At 49.0% G+C, this 25,733-nt stretch overlaps 1 protein-coding gene across 1 annotated transcript in view; it reads right to left on the reverse strand.

Annotated features, from left to right (window-relative positions):
• The window catches only part of NADSYN1 (NAD synthetase 1), a 44,433-nt gene that overhangs the window by 18,074 nt on the left and 626 nt on the right, over nucleotides 1–25,733 (reverse strand). The window contains exons 2-11 of the mRNA XM_063092878.1: nucleotides 24,807–24,867; nucleotides 22,035–22,151; nucleotides 18,977–19,030; nucleotides 18,378–18,467; nucleotides 8,525–8,576; nucleotides 4,117–4,205; nucleotides 3,824–3,941; nucleotides 3,003–3,134; nucleotides 1,919–1,993; nucleotides 53–177 (exon numbers count right to left, since the gene is read on the reverse strand). Coding sequence (XP_062948948.1) covers nucleotides 53–177; nucleotides 1,919–1,993; nucleotides 3,003–3,134; nucleotides 3,824–3,941; nucleotides 4,117–4,205; nucleotides 8,525–8,576; nucleotides 18,378–18,467; nucleotides 18,977–19,030; nucleotides 22,035–22,151; nucleotides 24,807–24,867 — 913 coding nt within the window. The remainder of the gene's footprint in view (nucleotides 1–52; nucleotides 178–1,918; nucleotides 1,994–3,002; nucleotides 3,135–3,823; nucleotides 3,942–4,116; nucleotides 4,206–8,524; nucleotides 8,577–18,377; nucleotides 18,468–18,976; nucleotides 19,031–22,034; nucleotides 22,152–24,806; nucleotides 24,868–25,733) is intronic.

The following is a 25,733-nucleotide window of genomic DNA, read 5'->3' on the forward strand; positions in this document are numbered from 1 at the left end:
GGAGGGTCTGGCCACATGCATGACATCCCCCCTGGGGTCAGGAGCTGCCCACCTTATCTCCTCCTCAGGACTGTGGTATTTCCACTTGACAGGCTCTGAGATTGGCTCCAGCAAGTCCTCGTGGCACGACAGGGCAAAGTTCACCTTCACTCGAGGGTAGGGGCTCACCCTGCTGGCCTGTTGGTGGAGATTCACAAGAAAATGACATCCCCGTGTTAGGGAAACCCTCACAGGTTCCTGAGGCCGACAGAAGAGCAGGACTCCATCATCTGCCGTGAAGTGCACGTCGAAGGGCAGCAAGAGCCCTCCATCTCACCAGCATGGCGAGGACCAAATGCAGATGGCAACAAGTGCAGGCTCGCGCTGCCAGCGGGAGTGCACAATAGGGCAGCCACTTTGGAAAACAGTCCAGCCACTCCTCAAAAGGCTAAACAGAGTTACCATGTGCCCCAGCGATCTCACTCTGTGGAGTGTACTAACATTTACAAAGCAAATGTATTTCACAGGGCCTAGCTTCCAAAGCCCTGTAGTTTCAGGTATAACTTAACTTTTAAAATTACATACAGAAACGTTAAGCTTGCAAAAGACAGGAAACTTTCCCCCAGCTAAAGTCTTTGATGTAGATAAAGAACTGTAACACAGCAAAATTGCGGGCTCAAGGACAGATGTCCTTGGTGCAGGTTAACCTAAAGTTACTTTATTGTTATGTAAAAATACTGAGGAAACTGCTGGAGGAAAAGACAGGATTTGCTAAGAACAAGCTTTTGTTGGTGGATCTACTTAACCTTTTGCAAGTTGCATTATGGAATGTCACTTTGTTATTTCACTGATGTTACCAGCTTCTATTGTTAAACTATACTTAGCCATAACTTCACCTATGTACCTTCTCTGTAACTTTCTGGCCTGGAGAATAAATACTGGGAGAAGACCCCAGTCCGGTGTTATTTTTCCAAGGAGGAATGCCTCTCTCTTGAGGGTTCCCGGAAAATTAACCCCTTCAGGGCTTCTTACTGCTCAGAAGAAATGGGCTTTGAGTAATCCTTTTTGCGTCTCCATCATCCAGGGGGAGAGAGGTGACACCATTCCTGGGTACACAAGCCCAAGAGAAATGAAAAATGTGGACATGCATGTTCATAGGAGCATAATTCATAACAGAAAAAAAGTGCAAACATTCCAAAGGTCCAACAGGTAAGCAAAATGAGTCTGCCTGCCCAGTGGGCTCTGTCTGACAATACAGGGAATGAAGCACTGATCTGTGCTACAGTTCAGACGAACCTTAAAAACATTACATTAAATGAAGGAAGACAGACACAAAAGACCATACACTATGTGATTCCATTTCTGTGAAACCTCCATAACAGGCCAATCCATGGAGACAGAGAGTGGATCAGTGGTTGCCAGGGTCTGGGCAGGTGAGCCAGGAGTGGCTGTTTACTGGGTACAGGCTTTCTTTTTGGCGTGGAGAAAATGTTCTAATGAAGGACCATGGTGGTAGTTGCATAACTCCATGAATATACTAAAAAACACTAAATCATGCTCAAATGGGTAAATTGTGTGATATGGGAATCATATCTCAATAAAGCTGTTATTAAAAAAACAAACAGGAGGGTCCACTCCATCTTGAGCTCTACACTTCCACTGTGTTTGTATGACTGCTGTCTCCTGATGACTCCTGGTTTGACATTCCACTGGCAATGAACTCTCACAGAAGTGCAGAGTTCCAAGTCACCAAGAGCAGGACTGCCAGCTGGACGAAGGAGCTTGCTCACACTCATGGCTCTCCGGTCCAGGCCTGTCTCCACCTCACTCTGTGCTTCTGGAATCCCAGGGTCCAGGCCTGCACCCTCAGCCCCTCCTCCACATTCCTGAATCTTCCCCCATGGCCTCGGCCACTTCCTGTGTCTACTACAGCACTCACCGCCAGGTTTCGAGATGAAATCTCCGCCCTGTAGCTCCTGATGTCCTCCAAATCCAACGTGGCAGTCAGGACTTCCTGGATATGGGAATTGCAAGGAGAAATCATGGCTTCCTGTTTCTTCTACCCCTATGTGTAATCTGACCACTGTCCCAGGTGCTGCAGGGGAACGAGTCACACTTTCTCCAGCAGGGGCTGGGGACCTGTGGCTTCCTAGGAGCCCAGGGACAGGGCTGGACCGTGCTGCTGCTGACCCAAAGCCCCACCCCCTTGTTGTCGCCACCAGACCTCCACTGCACTCAGACACTTTCCAGTGACCCATTAATCACAGCATGAGACACAACCCTGTCAGTAAGTGTCTGCTGGGGGCTTCTGGGGAAGCTTCTCTCTCACAAAAAGACACACAGAGAGCAGGGGGCCCTTTCCTGCCTCTGAACATGGCTACGTGAAGATGGGACAGCTGGAGCTGATGCAGCTGTCCTGTGACCATGAGAAGAGGTGACCCAGGAAGGAAGCCAACAGAGAGAAAGGCGGAGCCAGAGCCCCGCAACCCATGCCAGGTCCCCAGCCTGCACCACTGCCTGTGTCACTGAACCTAGCCATGTGCAACACAGAGCAGAAAAGAGGTGTTAACAGCCCTTTGTTCCTTTTTGTTTCAACAAAAGAAAAACGAGTGACACAGCTCTTTCTAAGTACTTTTCATCAGTCTCTTCTCTGTGAAGGAAATTAACCTCCAAGAGGAGACAAACTACCTGGAGAAACTGTGCCTATGTTAATATGCATCTTTAGAGGCAGAGAGTGCGTAGCTTTCATCGGTATGTCTCAAAGGAATTTGTGGCCCCAGTGAGAGCACGAACCCCGCTCTCATCTGTTCAGTGCCGGGTGCCAGGCATTGTGTCCAGCCATCCCTATAACTGGAGGACGGGGACATCTCCTGCACCAGAGAGGTAAAGAGGAGGCGACCAAAGCAGACGGGACACCTCTGGGGCATCTGGTTGGGGGGATAGTGACAGAGGTGACCTCTGAACTGGACAGCTGACAAGGGAGGGTGGAACAGCGCTGCCCCACGATGGCATTCGCTCATTACCACGTCGTCCAGAGAAAACTGGGACCCCTGAGCAAAAATGCTTCCATTCATGGCGATCATGGCGCAGCCGTCATAGTAGAGGCGGTCCCCGTCACAGCCCTTCTGGTTGGCCAGCATGTAAATCCCACCGTTCTGGAAAGGCAGGGCCAGCAGGGGGCTGTCAGCCGGGCCATCGCCTTCACCTGCCACTGGCATGAACACAGGTGACCTGGCCAGGCCGGCTCATGAGGGCTCCACACTTCCTCCCCCGCCCCATCAAGGAGACACACGTGTGGGGAAATACAGCACCCCCAGCTGTGGCGTGCTTGGCCTCCCCATGTCCCGGGCATTACATAAAACATCCATTTTCACTTCACAGCGACCCTACGGGGCGGCACTGTCATCTCTGCCAGACAGAACAAGGTTCAGAGAAGTCAAAGCTCTAGGTGACAGAGGTGAGATTCAAACCCAGTTCAGCTGAACCCAAACCCGCCCACGAATGGCTAAACAATGTGGCTGTGACCACGTCACACTGGTTGGAATGAGGACACCGTGTGACAGAGCTCCCTACACCCACCATGACTCCAGTGGCCAGTGGCGCACTCTGGGTCTCAGGAGGTCAGTGGAGGTGGCAACAGGAGCTGCGTCCCAGGTGGCTGGGAGGGTCAGTGTCATTGGGCCCAAGAAGCCCAGGCACTACCAGCATACACATGTTCACAAGGGATGTAATCACAAGTTCCGAGTGCCCTTCAGCATGAGCCAAGCCCTGGCCTGGCACTGAGGACATGAGGTAAGGCGCCCACCTGGGGCGCATGCTTCTGACCCGGCCCACCCAGCACTACCTTGGTGGTGGCCATGGTCACTAGGTCTACCCTGGCGTGGGCTTTGCGCAGCACGTGGTGACTGCCCGAGGCATTGGTGATGATCTCCACTCCATCCAGGCCCATGTCGACGTGGGGGCTGCAGGCAGAGAGGACAGTGGCTGGACTCCTTCCCTGCACCCCAGGAGCCCCTCCAGCTGTCCCTCAGCAGCTCCACAGCCCATGGCCATGGCTCCAGGACATCTGCAAACCCCAGGTCCTCCTGGCTGGCCTATGGGAGGATGGGGACCGGACAGCATGAGCAGCCCACCAACCTGTGGGGTGTCCAGAGCTCCTCACAGATCTCGCTCCCGATGCAGGTGTCCTGGGTGGCCAGCACTGCGTCTCCGAAGGGCACGGTTTCCTGCAGTCAGAAGACAAGAGTACACCAGACTCGCTGGCTGTCCCTGTCTGGGTACATTCTGGCCTAGGACCCCAAACATCCTCATGAGACCTCCATGAAGTCGCCAAGCCGTGGCTTGCGCCCTTCCTCAACCTGGGGTATTCCCAGCCCATCCTGCCAGCATCTACTCTGCTGACCCCCCAAGGGCCTCTGCTCACAACACTCATGAGCCACAGAGCTTACTTGTGTCACGAAGACCTTGTGACAAACTGAGTCTTAAAGTTCCCGTGGGCACCAATCTCCATCTTCATCCTCATTATACTAAAAGCAGCTCTCACATATGAGGGTTACTCTATGCCACACACAGCGCTCAGCACTTGGTCTACACCACCTGGACTCTGGACAGGATACCAGGTAGTCTTCTCATCCCTACTGCAGAAATGACCTAACTGAGGGTGACAAAAAGCCACCCCACTCCTGAGTGGTACAGCCAGAGTAGAATGCAGGCACGTCTGTTTCCAAGAGCCAGGTTCACAAACCAAAAGAGGTGGGGGCTTCTGGGCAGGGACAGGGCTTCCCCCTGCAGAGGCCACGTGGGTCCACTGAGGCACTAACATGAGCAGGTGCTGATGGGGTAGGATGTACTGGGTAGAATGGCCTGTTTAAAACACACACCAACAGTCTAGTGAGTGCCACTGGCCACCCAGCTTGGCCGTCTCTTGGGGCAAAGACAGTCACAGCCGTCCTTGGCTCAGCAAAGAGATCCTCTCAGAGGCAGGAGGACTCCCCAGTGCACTCACCAACACAGGCAGGGACTGAGGAACCAACACAGGCAGGGACTGAGGAACCAACCCGGCCCTTTCCTCTCCTCTGCCTCCTGCCACCATCAGAGTCACCGTGTGCTGTGGCTGCGGGAAAGCCCACACCCCAGGACCAGAGCACTGGCCAATGGTGGACCCCTGTGCTCCTGGGCACCTCAAGAACCTGGCTGTGGGCAGGGCTGGAATCCTGACTCCATCTGGCCACGAGGAGACCAGCACTTGGGGTGACAAGGGGGTAAACTAAGCATCAGGAATAAGCCCAGTGATTCACCCACGGGCTTGAGTGGTCCGTGTCATAGCAGCTACTGGGCTGTGTGTCCTGGGTCTTGAAACCGTCCCTGAACCTTGCTCTCCATTCGCCCGGGTCGACGTGTATGCCCTGACCCACAATCAACTAGACGACGCGGAATCATCCAACTGCAGGCTGCACCCCCACATCAGTTTAGTGGGTCACCAGCGGAATGTCTTTTAGGCTATGACAGGGTCAGCAGGGACAGAGAAGAATGCGGATGGAGCACATCTCCAGCACGAGGTGGCTACTGAACCGTCTGCTTCATGCACACACCCGCGCACATCCTGCACTCTTAGTCATGACGGTGTTAACACGTGTACATTGTTGCAGTTCCCAGCCAGAGAAGCTTCCAGGTCCCTCCGGGGGTGATCCCTCTTGGCTGAGAGTCCCCTCTCCCAGTGTTGCCCTGGCCATCCCTGCTTGCCAACGAGGAAGGCACCAGCCCAAATAGCCCTTCCAGTGCCTCTTTCAGGGATTCAGAACTGGCACAGGCAACCTGATCTGGCTCCTGGATAAAGGCGACCTAAGCCCAAGAGACCACAGCAGCCACTGTCAGCCAGAAAGACCCGCTCCAGCCAAGAGGAAGAGGGGGCTGGCGCCTGGTGAGAGTTGGGGGAGGGAGACCCCATAGCTCCTGGATGGCGCCCATCCCTGAGGGCCAGGTGTGTCCCTGCCAAGGCACTCTACGAGAGAGACTCAGCATGTCCTAGGATAAATCGTACTATAATCATTACGTCCTTAGGACATATCTCCTCGCCTGGATTTTATATTGCTTTGGGTTCATGGTAAGAGAATCACATCATATGGAGACACTGGTAACAGGCATGTCTGAAAGCAGGAGACTCTCAGAGAGAGGTGTTGGAGCAAGACAGAGTGCTAGTGAGGAGAGGCAGGGAGGACCCCTCCCAGGTGTGTCAAGCTTGGGACTCATCCCCCACTAAGGGGAACCGAACGGGGCCTTGGCAACAGAGATGTGCATCTGGCAGCGAGTTAGCAGTGCTCAGGCCCAGGAAGGCACCAAGACAGAACAGTCCCCAGCCACAACTCCCCTGCCGAGAGCAGGCTTGGGACAGAGCTCGAGAATGAGCCTCGGTACAGGGTCTGGGTTCTGCAGCTGGACCCAGGCCTCTCCGCTCACGAGCTGTGCAATTTTGGGCAGGTTACTTAGCCCCTCTGTGCCCGTTAAATGAGAAACAACACAGCCGCTGCGAGGATCAGATAGGGCCATACAAAGAAGCGCTGGAAACGTCTGCAGCCTGTCCCATGCTAAACAGAAGTAGCCCTTTCTCTGCCACGCCTTCTAGAGCTGCCTTGAGGGCAGGAAGTAAGGGTACAGAGAACTTGGTGTTAAGAACTGAGGTGGGTACCCCTCCCCAAATTGTGTGGAAGACCTAACCCCCAGTGCCTCAGAATACGACCTTAATTGAAGGTAGGGCCTTTAAAGAGGTTCATTAAGGTACAATGAGGTGGCTAGGTGGCCCTAATCCAATCTGACTGGTGTCCTTATAAGAGGAGATCAGGATACAGACACACACAGGGACAACCGCGTGGGGACACAGGGGACACTGTCTTCCAGCCAAGGAGGGAGGCCTCACCAGGAACACCCTGCAGCACATGGATCTCAGACTTCCAGCCTCCAGAATGTGAGACAGTGCCTGCTGTTTAAGCCACCGGTCTGTGGTGCTCCGAAATGGCAGCCCCAGCAGACCCACACACTCAGCCACCAGGATGGAAGGTGAGGCAGGAGCCAGAGGAGTCAGGGCCCCCAAAGACACCCCCTCAGTGCTCCCAAGCGCCAGCACGCAGAGGAAGTGGATGGAGCAGGGCTGGCTCCTGCCGTCCCGCCCCATCTCAGCCCCAGCAGCTCCAGTAGGAAGAGGACAGACGAGCCCCAGATAAGGCTGCCGGGCCAGAGCCTCAGGCCTGGCCAGCGGGGGCTCAGCAGACGTGATCAGACAAGATCATTCTTATGTTGGGTTTTCACAGAATGGACAAGATGACAAGTGGAGTCTTCCGTGAGTTACGCCATTAGGAAAAGACCCAAACTCAGCTTCTGGGCATTCCCATCCCCAGCAGGAAACTGCCCCTGAGGATGCGGCAGCAAGACCCCTCCCCGCTTCCCCACACGGGCCCTGCCACGGGAATGCCTCAGGGGTGGCTCTGACAAAGCTGGACAAGGGACATTCTCCCCACAGACGGATGACCAACATAGGAGCTCAGTCTGCTTCCAAGTTCGTTCATTCATTCATTCATTTTGCTGATGTTCACAGTGCCCAGAGGCAGTCCCTGGAGATCTACTGGAAAAAAATAAAAACTAAACTGCTGTGCTCAGAGGCCTCCATCCTAGCAAGAGAGAAGGACGCAAAGTCGCACATGAGTGGACGCTCTCTCATAATGTGCCACAGAGATCCACGTGTGTGTGAAGACACGGCAGGGGAAGGGGCAGGGGGCAGTGGGTTAGACGGGGTGACCAGGAAGAGGGCCGGCCTCTCAGCAGAGGCCCAAACGCAACACAAAAAGGCCAAAGGGAGCTTTTGCACCACTGTCCTCTCTTCCTGCACCCCAGGACCATGGGTATGCAGGCTTAGGAGGGCCAGACCTGACTCTGGGTTCTCGCACATTCGGAATAGGTGACTGCCCGTGTGGCCGCGTGTGGGAACACGGATGGCACCACAGAGGCGTCTTTAGGTTTTCCATGCGGAGGAAGAGAGCGCCTGCATTCTGAGCAGCCAAGGGGTGGACACCACGGGGGCTGCCAACCCAGCTTGGTCACTGCTCAATCTCCCTGTGTCCTGTGACCACATGGTGATAGCCGTGGAACCCAGCATTATTCAACTGCCCCCCAACCACAGGATGGTGGCCAGGACAGGGCCACCAGAGTCCCTTCCCTGAGAACTTAAAATTGAGACTAGGACGTTTTGCTCTAGGCTAGATAATCCCTAAATGTGGGAAAGGTAAGCCCTGGGGGTGGAGAAGGCCATTTTCTGCTCTGTGGGAGAAGCAAGGAGGAGAAAGCTGGTGTGACAGGAGGAGAAGGCGGTGTGGGAGGGAGCAGAGCCCGAGACCCCCATGCTCGGAACAGAAACCTCCGGCCTTCATTTTTCTCACCTATGCTTGCCATGGTGCCTTCTGTTACTCGGATCCAAGAGTTCCTGCCCCACACGTCCACCGTCAGCCTAGGATAGTGATGTCTGACTGAAAGATGAGCTCTGCACCCAGGGACTCACCTGCTTTGTCAGGTCCTGTAACACCCGAGGGAGAAAATACTCCTCTGTTTTCCTGGGGGAAAAAAAAAAACCACCACCACAGTCTGAGAAGGCCCATCCCCCAAATAAATCAGGAATGGCATCTAAAGTTAAGCAAGAGCCAAACTGAGAGCTTCAAACTAAGGAATCAGCAAAGAAGCTGCGAAGAATTCACGCCCTGCTGTCAACTACGGTTTTCAGATCAAAGGAGACCTACGAGGCGAGCGGATGAGTCGCCCGTGGCTCGCGGAGACGCTGCGGTGCCCTGTGCTCGCCCCCACCGTCTGCCTCAGCTCCCCACCCTCACGATGGCTTTTCGGAGACACATGTCGTGGCTAGCAAATGGTTCCCATTTCCCCATGGAGAAATCCGGGTGGGATTCCGATCACAGTTACCAACCAAAACATCATGTGGCACTAACCCGACACACAGCTACAAATGTATCTCATCTCTGAAATGATAAGTAACGTTCCACACTTGTAAGACGGACAGAAGGGTTGAATACACAACTTTATACAAGGTGTCCCAAGTGCTGCGCTAAAAGGTAGAATTTTTAAAATAAATGGTTCACACATTTGACCTCAAATAGGCTGTTACCAGATGCACTATTTAGACATTTAATTAACTTATGTCTCTTTTGCTTTCTTGGAATTCACAAGAGCCTTCTGGGCATGCTTTTAGTAGCTTTCTTTTAGTTAAGAAAATGCTAAAAGATGAGAAATTGGGCAGCGGAGGCCTTCTCTCCCTCCCTAACGTAGGGAACGGGGACAAGGAGATACCTTGAGAACCTCCGAGCTGCCCCACCATCCCACAGTGAGCACTCAGTTCACGTCGGTAGGTCTGCTGATGGTGATGCTGCTGCACCATAAAGGTAGGAGCCGTCCAAATATCTCCTCCTTCCCCCTCACCTTCCCCCTCAATTCATTCAGAGATCCACTCAGTGCCTGACCCACGAGAGGCCAGCAGGACGCAGCCCGCAGCCAGCGCCCTCTCTCTTCCTTCTGCTCCAAGGCCAGCACACGCATGCGGATGGCTTCATTAGAGCCGAAACACTGAGTGGAAGTCACTCAAAGCCTGCCTCCCGCTGCCTCCAGCCCTCCACTGCTACTTAGAACATGCCCCGCTCTGCACTGCTGATGTGCTCTCTGGATGTCCTCCCCAGCAGACATCCTCTGGAAAGATCCTAGCAGTGTATTTCTGCCAAGAAACCACATTTGGCCATGCTAACTTCAAGTCTTCTCTGCTGCTGGGAGCTACAGGAGCCCCCATGCCTCCATCCTGCCGTGATAATCAAGGGGTGCTTAGATGTGGGGTCCATCTAAGAACACAATGAAAATGAGTCATCTCAAGTTTTCTGTGGGCTGGAACCAGGTCTTGGTTCTGTTTTCCTAAGAAGACCTGAAATAGCACCTTCGACCTGCGATGTGCTCTCTTCTGAAGCTGGGACGTGGTAACATGGCCATTTTATTGTCACCATTTTAGCACAGCTCCCAGAGGGTAGAAACCTCCACTTTTTCTAACTAAACCAGAACATACTCAGCTAGCGGCTCCAGCTCAGCATCTTCCACCTCCCTGGCCACAGAAACAACGACGCGGGGACCAGGCCAAGGGCCTCCAGCAGGAAACTGAGGCATTTACAAGATAAAAGGAGGGAAAAAAAGTAAAAGGAGGGCTGGCCTGTGGCTCACTCGGGAGAGTGTGGTGCTGACAACACCAAGTCAAAGGTTAAGATCTCCTTCCCAGTCATCTTTATATAGGGGAAAAAAAAGGAAAAAAAAGGAAAAGGAATTAGGTATTTGTATGCTCAAGAAATTGGAGATAACATAAGCCAATAAAAGATCTCAACAAAAGCATGAATGAACAACAGGAGACAAAAGAAAGTTTACAAACTGAGAAGAATTCAAAAAACAAAAAAAAATGCAGGTAAGAAAAACAAAGAACAGAAAAGGTCCTCGTGAAGACCACCACAGAGGACAGATTTAGAGGAATAAAAGCACAACAGAAAATGCAAATAAATGAAGAGACAGCGACAGTCACAGAGGTGACGGTGTGGAGGGCCCGAGGAGAGACGTGGCACGCTGGTGACCACCGAAGAACACGGCAGACGCGAAGAGCAAAACCCTCTGAAAGCAGAAAAGAGGTCAACTTTCCTGAAACAAAAGGACATGACACAAGGTCAGAAAGATTTCTAGCATATCACAGAGAATCAAGTCATCGTTGAAGTTACTGAATTTCAAGCGTAATAGAGAAATCCTGTAGGCATCTGAGCAGAAAAAGCTGGCACCTACAAAACGGTAGTTAAAATCGGGGTAGCCACAGACTTCCTCTTAAAATTCATTTTACTGTGAAATTCTGTATTATGCAAAAGAATACAAAGCATGCGTATGTAATTAAAGGATAACATTAACATAAGCCCAGGGAACACACCACCCAGTAGGACTCCCCGCAGTGAATTTTGCACGAGTTTGTACATTTATCCAGACACGTGAGCCCACAAACCTTCTACTGACAGGTCTGCCCATTTCTGCACTTGGTGCAGTTCAGTCACATCATGTGTCTTCTGTGACTTGTCCCGTTTGGTCAACATTGCCTTTTTGAGATTCATCCCGATTGAGGTGGGGCCGTCTATCCTCCCCAGCTACATGATTCCAGCCCATGTGGAAGGAAGTGGATGTAGAAAAGGAGCAGGCGGTGGGAGCCCCTCTCCCCTCCGCTGGTGGCACCCAGCTGTTTTCCCAAGTGCACTGCCTTTGCCCAGTTTTGCTCTCAACATTATGACAGTCTCAAAAAATACATTCTGTTAGCCTGTTTTCTGTCGCTTATAACACAATACCTGAAACTGGGTACTTTTTAAAGAAATGAAATTTATTTTTTACAGTTTTGGAGGCTCGGAAGTCCAAGGTCCAGAGGTGCATCTGGTGAGGACCTTCTTCTTGGTGGGGACTCTGTACAGAGTCCCATGGCAACAGAGGGTGTCACATGGTGAGAATGGCACAAGCCAGAGTTCACCTGCTCCCTTGCTCCCTTAGAAAGCCCTCAGAACCACTCCCTGATAACCTATTAGTGGATCAATCCATTCATGAGGGCACATCCCTCACGACACAATCGCCTCTTCAAGGCCCCACCTTTCAAAGACCATAACTGGATTTCCCACCCTCTTAACACTGTCACAATGGAGGTCAAGTTTCCAACAGACAAACTTTTGAGGGACTTTCAACCTATAGCAGGAATAGTCCTTTTTCTATCCTCTAAACGAGTTAGTATAAATTCAGAACTAGCAATTTCTTGAATATTAAACATGTCCTGGGTCTGGTATTTTCTTGGGGGATGATTTGTGACTATTAATTCAATGTATATAGGGTTATGGGCCTTCCTGAGTTCTTCCTTCTTCATTCACTTTCACTAGCTGCATTTTTTAAGGAAAGTATTCATTTCATTTGGATTTTCCTATTTACTGTAATATAGCAGCTTATATCCTCTTTTTATCTATTTAATCTCTGTGTCCTTTGTCAGTCTATCCTTTTCCATCCCTATTATTGTTATATATGCTTTTTTCCTTACCTATGCTGTCATTTTTGTCTTTTACTAGTTTTTTCAAACAACTAGTTTTTGACATATCTAATATATGCTATGTGACTGTAAGTACAACTGACTCCACCTTGAGCCCTGACCACCTGTGATGTCTTTATGAGAGCTTTGCCCACAAAGTCACAGAGTAACTAGGGAAACGGTGGACAGAACAACGGAGAGGCACAACCTGTACAGAAGGATGATTAAGTACCACTGTGGTAATGAGCCTGCCTGGCCACCTGCATCAACATCTGGAGCAAGTTACACTAAGCTTGCTTGAGAACCGCCTATATAAACCTGAGCTTGGCCAGGAGATAGCACGGGGAGAAAAGCTTGGCATGTGCCTTTGGGTTGCCGTGCACCCGACACATTACTCTATTAGTCAGTCACCCTGGAATAAGGTTCTTTGCTTTATAGCACAGAATGGCCTATTTCTACCATCTTGTTATACGCTGACCGATTCCCACTGTTTCTGCTGGACTTTTTAAAAACTGACTTCCTTTTATGCTTCATTTGGCATTATTTTATTTTTCCCCTTTTATTCCTTTTTTTCTACCTCCTACTTTGGCAATTAAACAAGGGTACTTCAAAATGTTCATGGAAAAGTTGAATTAAAAGATAATACGAATCTTGCCATGAATTTTTTGAAGTGACCTTCTATGTTCTTCTGTCTCTTTTCTTTTAGTGACTGCATAATAAACTCTGTTTTGGTTTCTGTAAAAACATCTTTATTTTGTCTTTAATCTTAGAAGACACTTCTGCTGACTCTGACACTGCAGGTTGCCAGTCATTCCTCCGAGCGTTTTGTCCAGCCACTGACTCCTGGCTTTTGTTTTTGCTGCTACAAAGCAGTGTTTGCTCAGTTGCTCAGTCTTTGCAGGTGATCGGTCTTTTTTTCCTCTGGCTACTTTTGAGAACTTCTCTTTGTCTGTAGTGTTCTACAGTTTCACAAGGAGGTTTCTAGATGTGAATTCCTATTTCCTTTATGCTATTGAGATCCTCTGCAGTTATTGTATCCAAGTACTATCTGTTAAATATGCCTTAAACTTTTTGATCTCCCTTCAAATGTTCCCCATCCTCTCCATCACCACCTTCTGAAACGAAGATTTGACCCTTGCTACACACTTTCACTCTGCCCTGTGTATTTTAATTTCTCTTTTAAATTTTCATCCAATTTTTTCTAAGGATTGAATTCTTAATTTTTGTGGGGGGGGCACATCTACTTTTCAGTTCCTTAATTCTCTATTCAACTATGTTTAACCTGCATATTTTTAAAATCACATTATTATTTTTTCCATTATTTGGCTCTTTTTCAAAACCCAGATGGCGGCTTTCTCTTTTACTTCCTTCAGTGTATCAGGAATACTCATTTCACAGTCTGCGTTGGCCTCTGCAGGTTTGTGTCTACTGTCAGCATTTTTGTGCTGTTTCTTACTCATTGTGCCTTATTTCCTTGTGTGTTCTGAGCTTTTGGCTGCGAGTTTCTCATGTTCCTTCGGAGGTCATGTCTAGGGATCTGTGAGGCCTGGACTGAAGCTGGATTCCTCCAGAGAAGACCTGGGCTTGCAGCTGCTCATGACCTGTGCATGCTGCAATTTCTGAAGGTCTCTTGACTGGAGGCGGGACAGTTCCTGAACAAGCCTTGGGCCCGACACTAAATTAATTTCTTCTCCTGAGTCTTTTTAGGCTACATGGGTAACAAGAATTCCAACACCTGTGGCTACAAATTTCTAGAAACATTTCTGCCCTCCACCAAGCAAGGGTGGAGCAGGCATGTTTTCCACCCTCCCTCTTTGTGTGTCATTCTTTCAGTGTGGATGGAGCCCTCTGAAGACCCGGCCTCATGGGGGTGTCTCCTATGGGATCCCACAGGTTGGGTGGTCTCTGGGCATCATCTCTGCCCCCACACTTCCATAATGTTACCAACACTAAAGCCCAAGGTCTCTGGGTTTCAAAAAACCCTCAGGGCTCTGCACTTACTCACTTTGGTTTTCGGCTCAATTTATTCCGAAACTCCACGCCAGCTCAGTGGTGCACATTTGAAAATGAGATACAAACCCAGATACATTATGGGTATCTGATACATTATCAGATACATTATCCAGCATCTTAATGGTTTCAGTTTTGAGGGTCATACTGGTACTTGAACTGCCATATTCCCAGAAAAGGCAAAGCAGCCCAAGAGTTGATAGCAGACAAGAACGTCAGTGATGCTACCTGAAAGATGGGAAGAGAGTTGCTGGGGTAACAACAGGCGTCACTGCCACCTCTGTAGGCACAGAGGATTAAACTACAACCTCGGTGCCTGCAGGTGAGAAGCGAGCTTGCCCACCCTGCAGAGAGACTGAGCAGCCTATGTTTGGCAGCACAGGTTCTAGAAGGCAGGGGTGAGACAGACCTGGAAGCAGGTGACACCCAGACCATCTCCCCAGTCCTGCACATCATCCCACCAGAGGCCAGAAGTTTGCACTAGAGAGACACCGGGTCCCAGAACACCAAGCCAGGGAAGGGCAGGGCAGGAAAGGGGGGTGGTCTCAAGACTGAAGATGGGGTGGGTGTTACAAGGAAGTCCACGTAGCTGAGCAGGGATGTGAAGCCCAGGAGATCAAAGGATAGTTCTGCTGGAGGAATTAAAAAGCCCCAGAGAAAAGACACCCAAAAAAAGACCTCCCCCCCTCCATGGCGAAAAGCTTGGCTCAATGGCTGACTGGCTGACAGACGCCAGGAGGGCCACGCTCCCCTGTAGATGCAGGCTTCCAGCCCACTTCTCAGAGCTTTACTCCTGAATCCGCACTAAGAGCCGAGGGTGCCAGAGACCTGAAGAAAGCCCCATCATGAAAGACAGAGACCCAAAGGAACAAGGGAAATGTAAAATAATTCAGAAAACATTTAGACAATATAGTGAAAAAATTACGTAATACCCTCAGAGATTAAAAACGGGGTACAAAAAAAAGCTTTAAAAAAAGAAAATATTAACAGCTGGCCCATGGCTCACTTGGGAGAGTGTGGTGCTGATAACACCAAGGCCACAGGTTCAGATCCCTATATAGGGATGGCCGGTTGGCTCACTTGGGTGAGCGTGGTGCTGACAACACCAAGTCAAGGGTTAAGATCCCCTTCCTGGTCACCTTCTTTAAAAACAAAAAAAAAGAAAGAAAATATTAGAAAATAAGAAAGTGCTCGGGTATTAAGATAGCTAAATTTAAATTTCATTAGAGGTGAATATAAGGTAATAGAATCTTCCAGAAAATGAAAAAAAAAAAGTATATCAGAGATCAATTCAGGAAGTCCAATGTTCCAGAAATAGAAAACAGATAAAATAGGGGAGAAAACCATGCAAGAAAGGATGCAAAAATGTTTTTCCCAAAGCTAAAGGGGCATGAGTCTCCAGGTTACCAGGGTATACAGCGGGCCCAACACTGGAATCAAAAAGGGCCACGACAAGGCCCATATTGACAGGGCAAAGATAAAAGGAAGTATCTCCCAGTGCCCAGAGAGAAAGAAAACATTACCTAAGGAAGACGCGGAATCCCAGCAGCATCTGACTTCTCATCACCAACAGAAGCCAAAAGGCGTCCTTCTAACATTGCGCTCAAAATTATGAGAAAAAAATATTTTTAACCTAGTTTTTTTTTATCCTGCAAAACTATTCATCACACATGAGAGCTGAAGAAAGACTTCTGCAGGCAGGATCCTAAAAACTCACCCTCTATGAATCGTTGTTTAGGAAGCTCCTGGAAGCTGCCTTCCAGCGAATGAGTGGCCAGTTGGAGGAAGACACTAGGTCCTGGGGGCAGCAAGGAATCCCAGGGAACACGGAGGGAGCGAAGAGCAGGATGGGGCAGGGGTGGCCCAGGGCACAGGAGAGGTAGACAGACCCTGGCCACAGCACAATCCTCGGCTTGGGCATGAACTTCCACACTGCAAATCGTGTCAACGCTGAGTGTTGGTTTAACCAAAAACAGAGAAATATCAGGAAAATGAGGCGGGGAGAAAGAAAAGGGGAGGGGTGTGGATGCACCAAGCCCTGTCCTTCCACCGTGTGACATGGAGAACATGCCCATGTCCACAACAGCCAAAGGGCAGAAACACTTGACATCCACCCACAGGTGAGCAGATAGGCCAATGGAGGTCCCTCTGTACACGGATGTGACACAGCCTTAAGAAGGAGGAAATTCTGACACATGCAGCAGCAAGGTGGACCTTGAGGACATCATGCTGAGTGAAATAAACCAATCCCAAAAGGACACATACTGTGATTCCAATCCCACGAGGACCCTGGAGTAGGCAAGCCTGCAGACAGGAAGCAGAGAGGTGGGTGCCAGGGCTGGGAGCGGGTGGGGGGTTTCTGTTCAGCGGGTGCCGCGTGTTTTACAAGATGGAAACATTCAAGAGATCTGTGGCACGACGATGTGTGTACAGTTAACACTACTGCACTGTACACTTAAAAATGGTTAAGATGGTAAATTTCATGTTGTGTGTTTTTTATCACAGTGTAAAAAGCAAAAAAGAAATGGCAATATAAACACCTTATTTTAAAATATGGAGGCAAAGCTGGGAGAAAGGAGAAAATGGACCACCCTGGGACTTGAGATGGGAGCGGAGCACAGATGAAATTTTTTTGGTCTGTTTTTTGTTTTGTCATCAAGCTTCTAGTATTTATGACTTTTAAAGTCATATTATCATATAAAAGAACAAACTATTTGATGAATCTTAAAAGCATTATGTTAAGCAAAAAAAAAAAAAAAAAAAAAAAAGAACCAATTACAAAACAAGGTACACTGTACAATCCCATTTGCAAACAATCTAAGTAAGGACTAAATTCTCCTAGGGGAGGAGGTGAACTGGACCGGGCAGGTGGGTCACAAATGTCAGCTTCTTTAGGTGGGGACTACTCACAACTGTCAAATGCAAAATACCTAAAATCTGAGTATTTTATTACGTTATTTATACCTCAATAAAAATTTTAAAATATACACTATTTGAAACATCATTCCTAAATTTTAAAGAGAATTTTAACCATATAATTATTTGAAATTACCTCACTCCTATAATATTGTGCTCAGAGCACAGAAAAAGAAGTAAAACTTCATAACATTAAAAAACAATACTAGCATAACATTGGAATCTAAATCTGGGAAAGAGAGAAAAAGCCTGAATAAATATTAGCAAGTTGAAACAAAGTTTAACATATCACACACATTTGGAATTTAATCAAGACACACAAAGATTTACTCTGTAATGATCTCAACATACACCAAAAAGACACTTGATAAATTCGACATCCATTCTCAGTCAATTTTAAAAACCCAAAGTAAAAATATCTCTCTACATAAGCAAATCTGAAACTAAATGCCTAAACATGAAGAGCTTTCCAAGTAAAGTGGGAAAAAAGACAAAAATGCCCATTATTAAAGATGTTTGTTCTAGAAATTATCTAGAACATCGTTCTAGAAATGCTGGCCACTGAAAGTTAAGAAAACAAACTGAGAGGTGTAAATATTAGAAAGGTTGCACATTATATCATTTCTACTTGAAAGAAAAACTAAGAAAATCAACAGAATAGCCACTAGACATATTAAGAGAATCTTGCAAGGTGGTCAATTACAAAAATGATGCACAAAGGTAAAAAATTTTCCTATATAGAAATATTAACCACTTAAAAAACAATGATAAAAGGGCCGGCCCATGGCTCACTTGGGAGAGCGTGGTGCTGATAACACCAAGTGAGGGCTTAAGATCCCCTTACCAGTCATAAAAAAAAGATAAATAAATAAATAAAACAATGATAAAGATTCCACTTAACAATAGCAATAACAGCAAACAAATAGGAATAACTGTAATAGGAACATTGAGCAGAGAGACTCAACTGGGGATGATTTTGCCCTGCAGGGGACATTTAGTAATGTCTGGGGACATTTCCGTTTGTTGCAACTGTGAGCATCTGCTGGGAGACCAGAGATGCTGCTAAACACCTTACAATGCACAGGACAGTCCCCATAACAAAGAGTGGTCCATCCCCAATGTCACCTGGGCTGAAATTGGGAAACAGTGATTGAGAGTTTTACGTGATCTGTGATGAACTTGGCCGTAACTTAATCAGCAGCATGAAAACAGCCATATCTAAATGAAGACACCAGGGAACAAGGACCTCATCCAGCGTTCTTGGGACTCTCCTCCCATGATCTGGGACTGAAGCTATGCACAGCAAAGAGGCTTAACAGATACCCAATAAGCAGCCATAGATCCTGCTCCCGAAACTCACCGACTCCTTGACCACGGGGTGAACCAGCGCAGCTCACGGTAGTTGGCTTCGTTCGCCAAGGCCATCTTGGGTCTGATGAGCAGGATCCTCCTGCAGGCAGAGGACAGGACTGCTCACACCAAGCTCCCAAGAATACCATGGCCCGTGCTCACTGGTCCACAGAACAAGGTAACACCACATACAGCTGGCTCGAAAATGGGAGCCTGAGCAACAATTTCTCTCTCTGGGCTCCAGCTTGCTGTCTACAAGGTTGGTCCCCCTGGCTACACCCATCCCTGACAGTTGGCGAGGACAGAGATGCTAAGACCCAGCAGGTGCACGTTGCTGGCACTGGTGACTGGGATCCGCAAGGAGAACTGCCTCATCCAGACTGGCTCCCAGGCAACAAGGGTGAGAGACCCAGGCCCCACCCGATGGGCCTCTCCTTCCAGAACCGGAAGGTGCCCACATCGGTGGTGGCTGAAACCCAGAGAGGCAAAGTCATTCAAATCACCTGCTCAGGGCACCAGCCCTCACTAAGGGCCGGACACTTCCAGAAGCACTCAGCACATAGCTCCCAGGGCACCAGCACAGGTCCCCTCTCCTGGGAGGCCACCTACCTGTTGAGAAATATCACTCTGCAGTTGTAGCGGACGTTTCGGTGCATCACAGGCCTGCAGAAGAAAGGGAAGTCACATGTGTCTGCCCCGTTAGGGAAACACATAGTGAGTGGGGAAGTGGCTCTGGCTCCAGAATCAAATGTTCTGTTTTAATATGAACCTTCCTTGGATCATTTAAGAGAATCATAGACTTTTCTGTATGTTTCTCAAATCAACTTAAAAACGAGCCAAAATGCTGCTGCCACCCAGGTGGCACAGACTCTAAAACTGGAAGTGATTCTTCTAAATTAAGTTCAAGGTCATTCCACCCTCAGGGCTCCTCCCTGTCCTCCTGCAATGTTCTCAGACCTTCCAGTGGCTGTCTCCCTCCTTTGCACCCACCTCTGCTGCCTCCTCAGCTCCTGCTGCCTCTCCACCTCCTGCTCTCCTGCCCTGAGCTCTAGCCACTGAGCCCACCAAATTCACCTTCCGGGTACCTCCCCACCCTGAACACGCCTGCTCCTGGTCCATCCCTCCAGAGCACAGGCTCCAGGGCAGGCAGCGGAACAGATCTGTTCACTGCTCAGGACTAGGCATCGAGCTTCGTCACCTCTCTGACCACGTAGTGTGTTCCCGCTCTGCAGATGAGGGGGCCAGAACTGGAGAGGTCAGGCGGCTCGGCCAGGGGTATTCAGCCAGCCGTGGCCCCTGAGCCTGGCCCAGAGCTAACCCACAAGTGGCTGAGGGCAGAGCACGGCAGGCACAGGAAAGACAGTCCTTAGAGGAGCACGGAGAGGACGGACATCAGGTAAAAGTGCATAAAGCAAGTGGATGTGAGCCCGGGGGCCCGGGGCATGATTACACAGCAACAACTTGGGAGGAGAGAAAACGAATGGCTAACAGCCTGGGCCCTGAAGCCAGGTTGCTGCCGTTCAGACTCCAGCTGTGCCACTGGCTCCATAACACTGGCCTTCATTCTTCCACCCAAAAGTGAGGATCACAGAGCAGGATGCAGCCAGGGGCATCCCCACCCACCCCACATTCCTGGCCACAACTCACGGACGGCCACCACGTGTGACTCCCAGCATCACAGCTTCTAGTCCTCACATGAGCCACCAAAACACACTACAGGATGGACACGAACGTGTTCTCTTTCGTATCAAATGTGTGCAGAGTGTGAGATAAATAAATGTTTTAAGTACACCAGAGACCTTCAGTGAATATCTGATCTCTGACTGGAGTAAGCCATCAAACAAATACAGAAGGAAACAAAAGTAAAAGATCGGATGGAAGCTTCCACTACATGAAAATGTGAGAGCTTGACACATAAAATTAAATAGCAAACAGCACACAAGGAAAAGTATTTTTATCCTGTGTGGGATCGGGTTGGTAGCTTTCATATATAAAGAACTCTTCAAAATAAATCAAAAACAAAGAATTGTAGGCAAAAGAACAGGTAACTAAACAGTGTTACAAATGACCAATAAACAGAAAAAATGCTCAACTCCATGAGTAATAAAAGAAAATAAATAAGACAGTGGGTTTTTTTAAATTACCCACCATCCTAAGATTTCTCTGTATTTTGCTTTTAAAAGCTATCCCCGTGTTGATCAGAGCTACGGATAGCACACCTCCAGCCACAGAGGCTGGAACACGACGTGGCACCTTCTTCTGGAGGATAACTTGTAGAGAGAAGTCAAGATGCTGGACATCAATGACGTTATGGTTTAATCATTGTTTTGTTCAATGCAGCTAATAGATCCAGATATAAGTTGAGCATCTCAAATCCAAAAATCCAAAATGCTCCAAAATCTAGAATGTTTTGAGTGCTGACATGATGCTCAAAGGAGATGCTCAATGGAGCATTTCAGATTTGGGTGTTCAACCGGTATCTTCAAATATGATTATTACCATTTTTAAGGTAAATACTAGAAAAATAAAAATAGGATTATAAATTCCAAGCTAGCAGAGGAAAGTCTGAGCAAAAAAAAAACAAATAAAGAAAAGACGAAAAAATGAAAGCCTAACCACTAGGCACCATAACAGAGTGACCAAAATAAGTCCACGTGGTCGGCTGAACTGTAGCCCCTCAAAGACGTCCATGCCTGATTCCTGGAACCTGTGACCATGTTATGTTTTGTGGCAAGGGCAGCATTGCAGGTGTGATTAAGTTAAGTGGGAGATGATCCTAGACAACCCGGGACAGCCCAATATAATCACAGGGTCCTTATAAGAGCGAGGGTCAGGGAAATACGTGTGACAGTGGAGGCGGGGTGGCAGTGGGCCCACGAGCTGAGGGACACAGGCAGCTTTAGATGCTGGAGAGGCAGGGACACAGATTCCCCCCGAGAGCTTCTGGGAGGAACCAGACTTGCCGCTGAGCCATCCCAGACTTCTGAGCTCCAGAACCACCAGACAAAAAGTTTGAGTTGCTTTTGTGTTTGTGGTCATCTGTCACAGCAGCAGTAGGAAACTAATAGTCTCCAATATCAATGATTGTCACCAATGCAAACAGATTGGATTAAAAATCCCATCTGTATGCTGCATAGAAGAGACACTCTCACACAAATGCCACAGCAAGGTGGAGCATGAAGCAGTGGGAGAACACATGAGAGGCCAGCACCAGGAGAAAGCAGCAAAGGCGCCCACAACAGACTACGCCAGGCTGGCACACAGCTAAGGGCTACGCGGAGTCAGACAGATGAGCACAAGAGCAGCACACGCCAGAGTCCTGCCATGTGGATCCACCCTAGGGAACCTACGCCACGCAGAACACCCCCGAGACTCGCCTCGAAGTGCATGAGCTCGCCACATGTGATGGGAGGCCCTCCATGTGCCCGTGTACGCACAGTGTGTCCGTGAGAGCTCCAGGGAGAGCTTACAAAACTGCTCCCAGGAGCTGCCTCAGTGGGGTGGATTAGGCAACTGTGGGGCTGGGACAGGAACAAAACCTGCTCTTCCACATAAGGTCTTGCGTGCACATTCCACACCCATGGTTGTGGGGTGTCATGGATGTGTCACATCCGTGAACTTGCCTTTTCCCAGGCTTAGCCCTCCACATGTTCACAGTGGCACTTACATCCCCACATCGCAGATGATGTCCTGAGTGACTGGAGACTCCAGGAGGGCAGCCAGGACTTGCAGCGAGTGCAAGAGGGTGTCCGACTCATAATAATGATCCCAACATCCGTAGCCACTGCAGAGACAAAGAGTGGCAGGTGAACCCAGGGAGCAGGGAGGGGCAGGGGCCCGTGGGTCCATCGAGTCATAGTGTGCCTGGGGTGGGGCCTGGGAATGGTTATTTTTCAGACTCCCAGGTGATTCCATTGTGCAGCCAGAGTCAGAAGCAGTGCTACAGCAAGCGATGCATTCCACTGGAAATTCAAAAACACTGGGCCCTGTCCCTTTCTCTTAGTTTTAAGTTACCATGAGAAACTGTCATATCAAGAAGTACCTGCCCGTGGATTTCTTTTTAACCTTTAATGTGGCCAAAATCACACTGATCTTAAGAAAAGGACCCAAAAGAACAAAGCTGGACCCACAGAAAACCATTCTTCAGGCAAGAAAGATCATTATTAACCATTCAAAATGCCCCCCACATGGCTACCCTTGAGTTTCTTACTATAGATTCTTATAGTGCACTGAATGATGGCCCCCAAAAAAGAGTGTCTATGTCCTAACCTCAGGAACCTGAGAATATCACCTTATTTTAGAAAAAGAGTCTTTGCAGATGTAATTAAGTTAAGGATCTCAAGAGGAGATCGTCCTGGATTTTCCAGGTGGGCCCTAAATGACAAGTGTCTTTACAGGAGACAGAAGAGGAGAAGCCATGGAGAAGTGGGGAAGGCCATGTGAGGACAGAGGCAGAGATGGGGGTGATGGGGCCACAGGCCAAGGAACAAGAGCCCCCAGAGCCGAAAGAGGCGAGGAAGGTTCCTCCTCTACAGCCTCCGGAGAGAGTATGGTCCTACCAAAATCTTGATTTTGAACTTACGGCCTCCAAAACTGTGCCAGAATACATTTCTGTCAGCCCACCCTAGGGGCACCGGCCCCTCCTTCTCATTCCAAGGGCCCTCTCTGGGGTGGGAGCTGGGCCCCGAGTATAAACAAGAAGAGTGTGTGTGCACAGTGACATGAACTAGCTCCTCTCCTGCCTCACTTTCCTCCTTGCAAACTGTTACAAATATTAAATGAGCCCTCTCAGCATGCTGTAAGCTGTGTGGAGCCCTGCTCAGTAAGGCCCTCGTTCCTACCGGATACAAATATACCATCCTGGGGTCCTTTAGTTAAAAACTCTCCCCTTTTTAAAATGACAGGTACAGATTTAGAGGACAGAAGGGGGAAGATGGACTTAACTCCTACAGAGGGGAGAAAATAGGACAAAGAGAGAGATGAAGACGACCTGCACTCTAAGTGTCTGGGCAACAATTATGCCGGAAGGACTGGGCTATCTGTTGCAACCCATCCAGGAAAGAGACAGGGGGTAAAGATCAAGCCAAGAGCTCAGGAGCAGAAGCCTCGTGATCCCAGGCTACCTGGACTCCTAGATCCCCCAGCAGTTAGGTGAGGAACTTTTTTTTTTTTGTCTTTTTCGTGACCGGCACTCAGCCAGTGAGTGCACCAGCCATTCCTATATAGGATCCGAACCCACGGCGGGAGTGTCGCCGTGCTCCCAGCGCCGCACTCTCCCGAGTGCGCCATGGTCTCGGCCCAGGTGAGGAACTTTTTAAAGAACATAGTAAGTGAGAGGTGTAAATGCTCTTGCATGTTATGGGAAAAGAGCTCTATTAGACATTGGGATTCTCAGGAGAGAAATCAACCCAATGAAGAAAATGAACTTGGAAAGACAGAGAGAAAGATGCCTCAGGACTAACACAGAAACACCTGAGAGGAGACAGTTTCTGCTTGCTTTGAGAAATAAGAACCAACCAAGGCACTGGACATAGAGTTCCAGGGACTTCCAGATTCCACAACTGGTCTCAAAGACAAATGAGAAACTAAAGAAGGACAGAAGGCAGCCAACATCCAAAATTAGGAAAGAGCCATAGCCTGTAAGAGACTTACAATGTGGTGACTCACTGACTGTTTCTTAGTCAAGAAGAGAGTCAAGGTATGCATTTTCCCAGTCATTGCAAAAAAGCGTAATGAAGTGATTGCTTACGCTTGCTTATGGAAGGATGCTGAGATCACTGAATGAAACCTTTTCATGACCAAATATTAAAATGAAAACCTGGGAAGGTGTCTTAGTCCATTGGGGCTCGGTAATTTATATGCAACAGAAGTGTATTGTTCACAGTTTTGGAGGCTGGGAAGTCCAAAATCAAGGTGCTGGCAGGTTTGGTATCTGCTGAGGGTCTGCTCCTCATGGATGCTACCATCTCTGTGGCCTCACATGGCAGAAGGAGCAAATTATCTCCCTCAGGCCTCATTTGCAAGGGCACAGCCCTCATGACCTAATCACCTCCCAAAGGCCCAACCTCTTAATACCATCACCTTGAGGGGTTTGGATTCAGCATATGCATTTGGGGGGGACACAAATATTGACCATAGCAAGAGGGTAGTGATAGAACAGAAGCAGCCCAGCTTTGAGATCAGCCCTAGCCTGGTCAAACTCAGTTCCTCTGATTACTCAACACAGGAATCTAGAATCGTCTGGCCTCCCTGGGCCCACTCCTGCTTGGGTGTTCAAGGCACTAACTGGGTCCCCTCACAGGCTGCTAATGGCCTCATAAATGGGCTTGGTGGATCTGCAGCTCTCAATTCTGCTCCCTCCGTCCTTGCCCTTTTGCTGGGAAAAGCTGATGCAGACACTGCTACCTGCCCACCCAGCTGCTGGTGTGTCTGTCCTCACCATATTTCCAGCTCCGGTCCAAGCCTGTATCTTGCTCCTCTGTTTTTGGCAATTTCAATACCTACATGTACAGAGAGAGAAAGAGAGACAGGCAATTTCTGCACCTATGACATGTTCAAAGGCAGATAAAACACCCTGCTGCAGTAGGTATGATAAAAAACAAAACAACAAATAAAAATCCTCTTTGATCTCCCTGACCCCAGTGCAGCCAGTCCTCCTGTTGATAGCTGGCAGTAGAGGACAGCATACACCTGCTTACACCTGCAGGAAACAGGAAACAGGGAGGGCCTGCAGAGTTGACCCTTAGCACCATGGAGAAGGAGGAGGAGAAAGTCACACCCGGCTAGTTTATTAACAAGTAGATGACCAAGGCCGTCTGTTGGGAAAAGGCAGGACTTTAAGGAGACAACACTGCAGTGGTACCAGCGTCAGACACCATCAACTAACTGGTTTGGCAGTAGCTTTCAGCACGCAGAAGAGGGAGGAGAGGCCAGCCGAGTGGAGATTCAGCTCTGGCCACCAGAGATGCCTCTCTTTACCCCATCTAGATTTGCTCTGAGCTGATGAGATGAAAGAAATTGATATTTAAAAGAAAAAAAGAATGATGGTCCAAGGCACATGGCTGATAAGATGCCATCTCTTGAAACATTGTGTTTTTATGGCTCCTGGCAAACCCTCTTGCAGTAAGCAGCCCAGGATGAGACAACATGGTGGGGTGACCACACCTGCAGGTTTGCCCAGGACAGCCCCAGTTTAGGCGTAGGTACGAATAGTTTGACAGTTCACTCTTAAAGGTGACATCTTGATAACCACACTCCATTCTCTGAGCTCGCAGGCTGACCCCTTGTTCTACTTCCCTCTTTGGGAGGCCTTCTCCCCACCCACCAGGAAGGTCTTGCCAATGGTTGGTCTTACTCAAATGCCTCC

Source organism: Cynocephalus volans, chromosome 4 (genome assembly GCF_027409185.1).
Source record: "Cynocephalus volans isolate mCynVol1 chromosome 4, mCynVol1.pri, whole genome shotgun sequence".
NCBI lineage: Eukaryota > Metazoa > Chordata > Mammalia > Dermoptera > Cynocephalidae > Cynocephalus > Cynocephalus volans.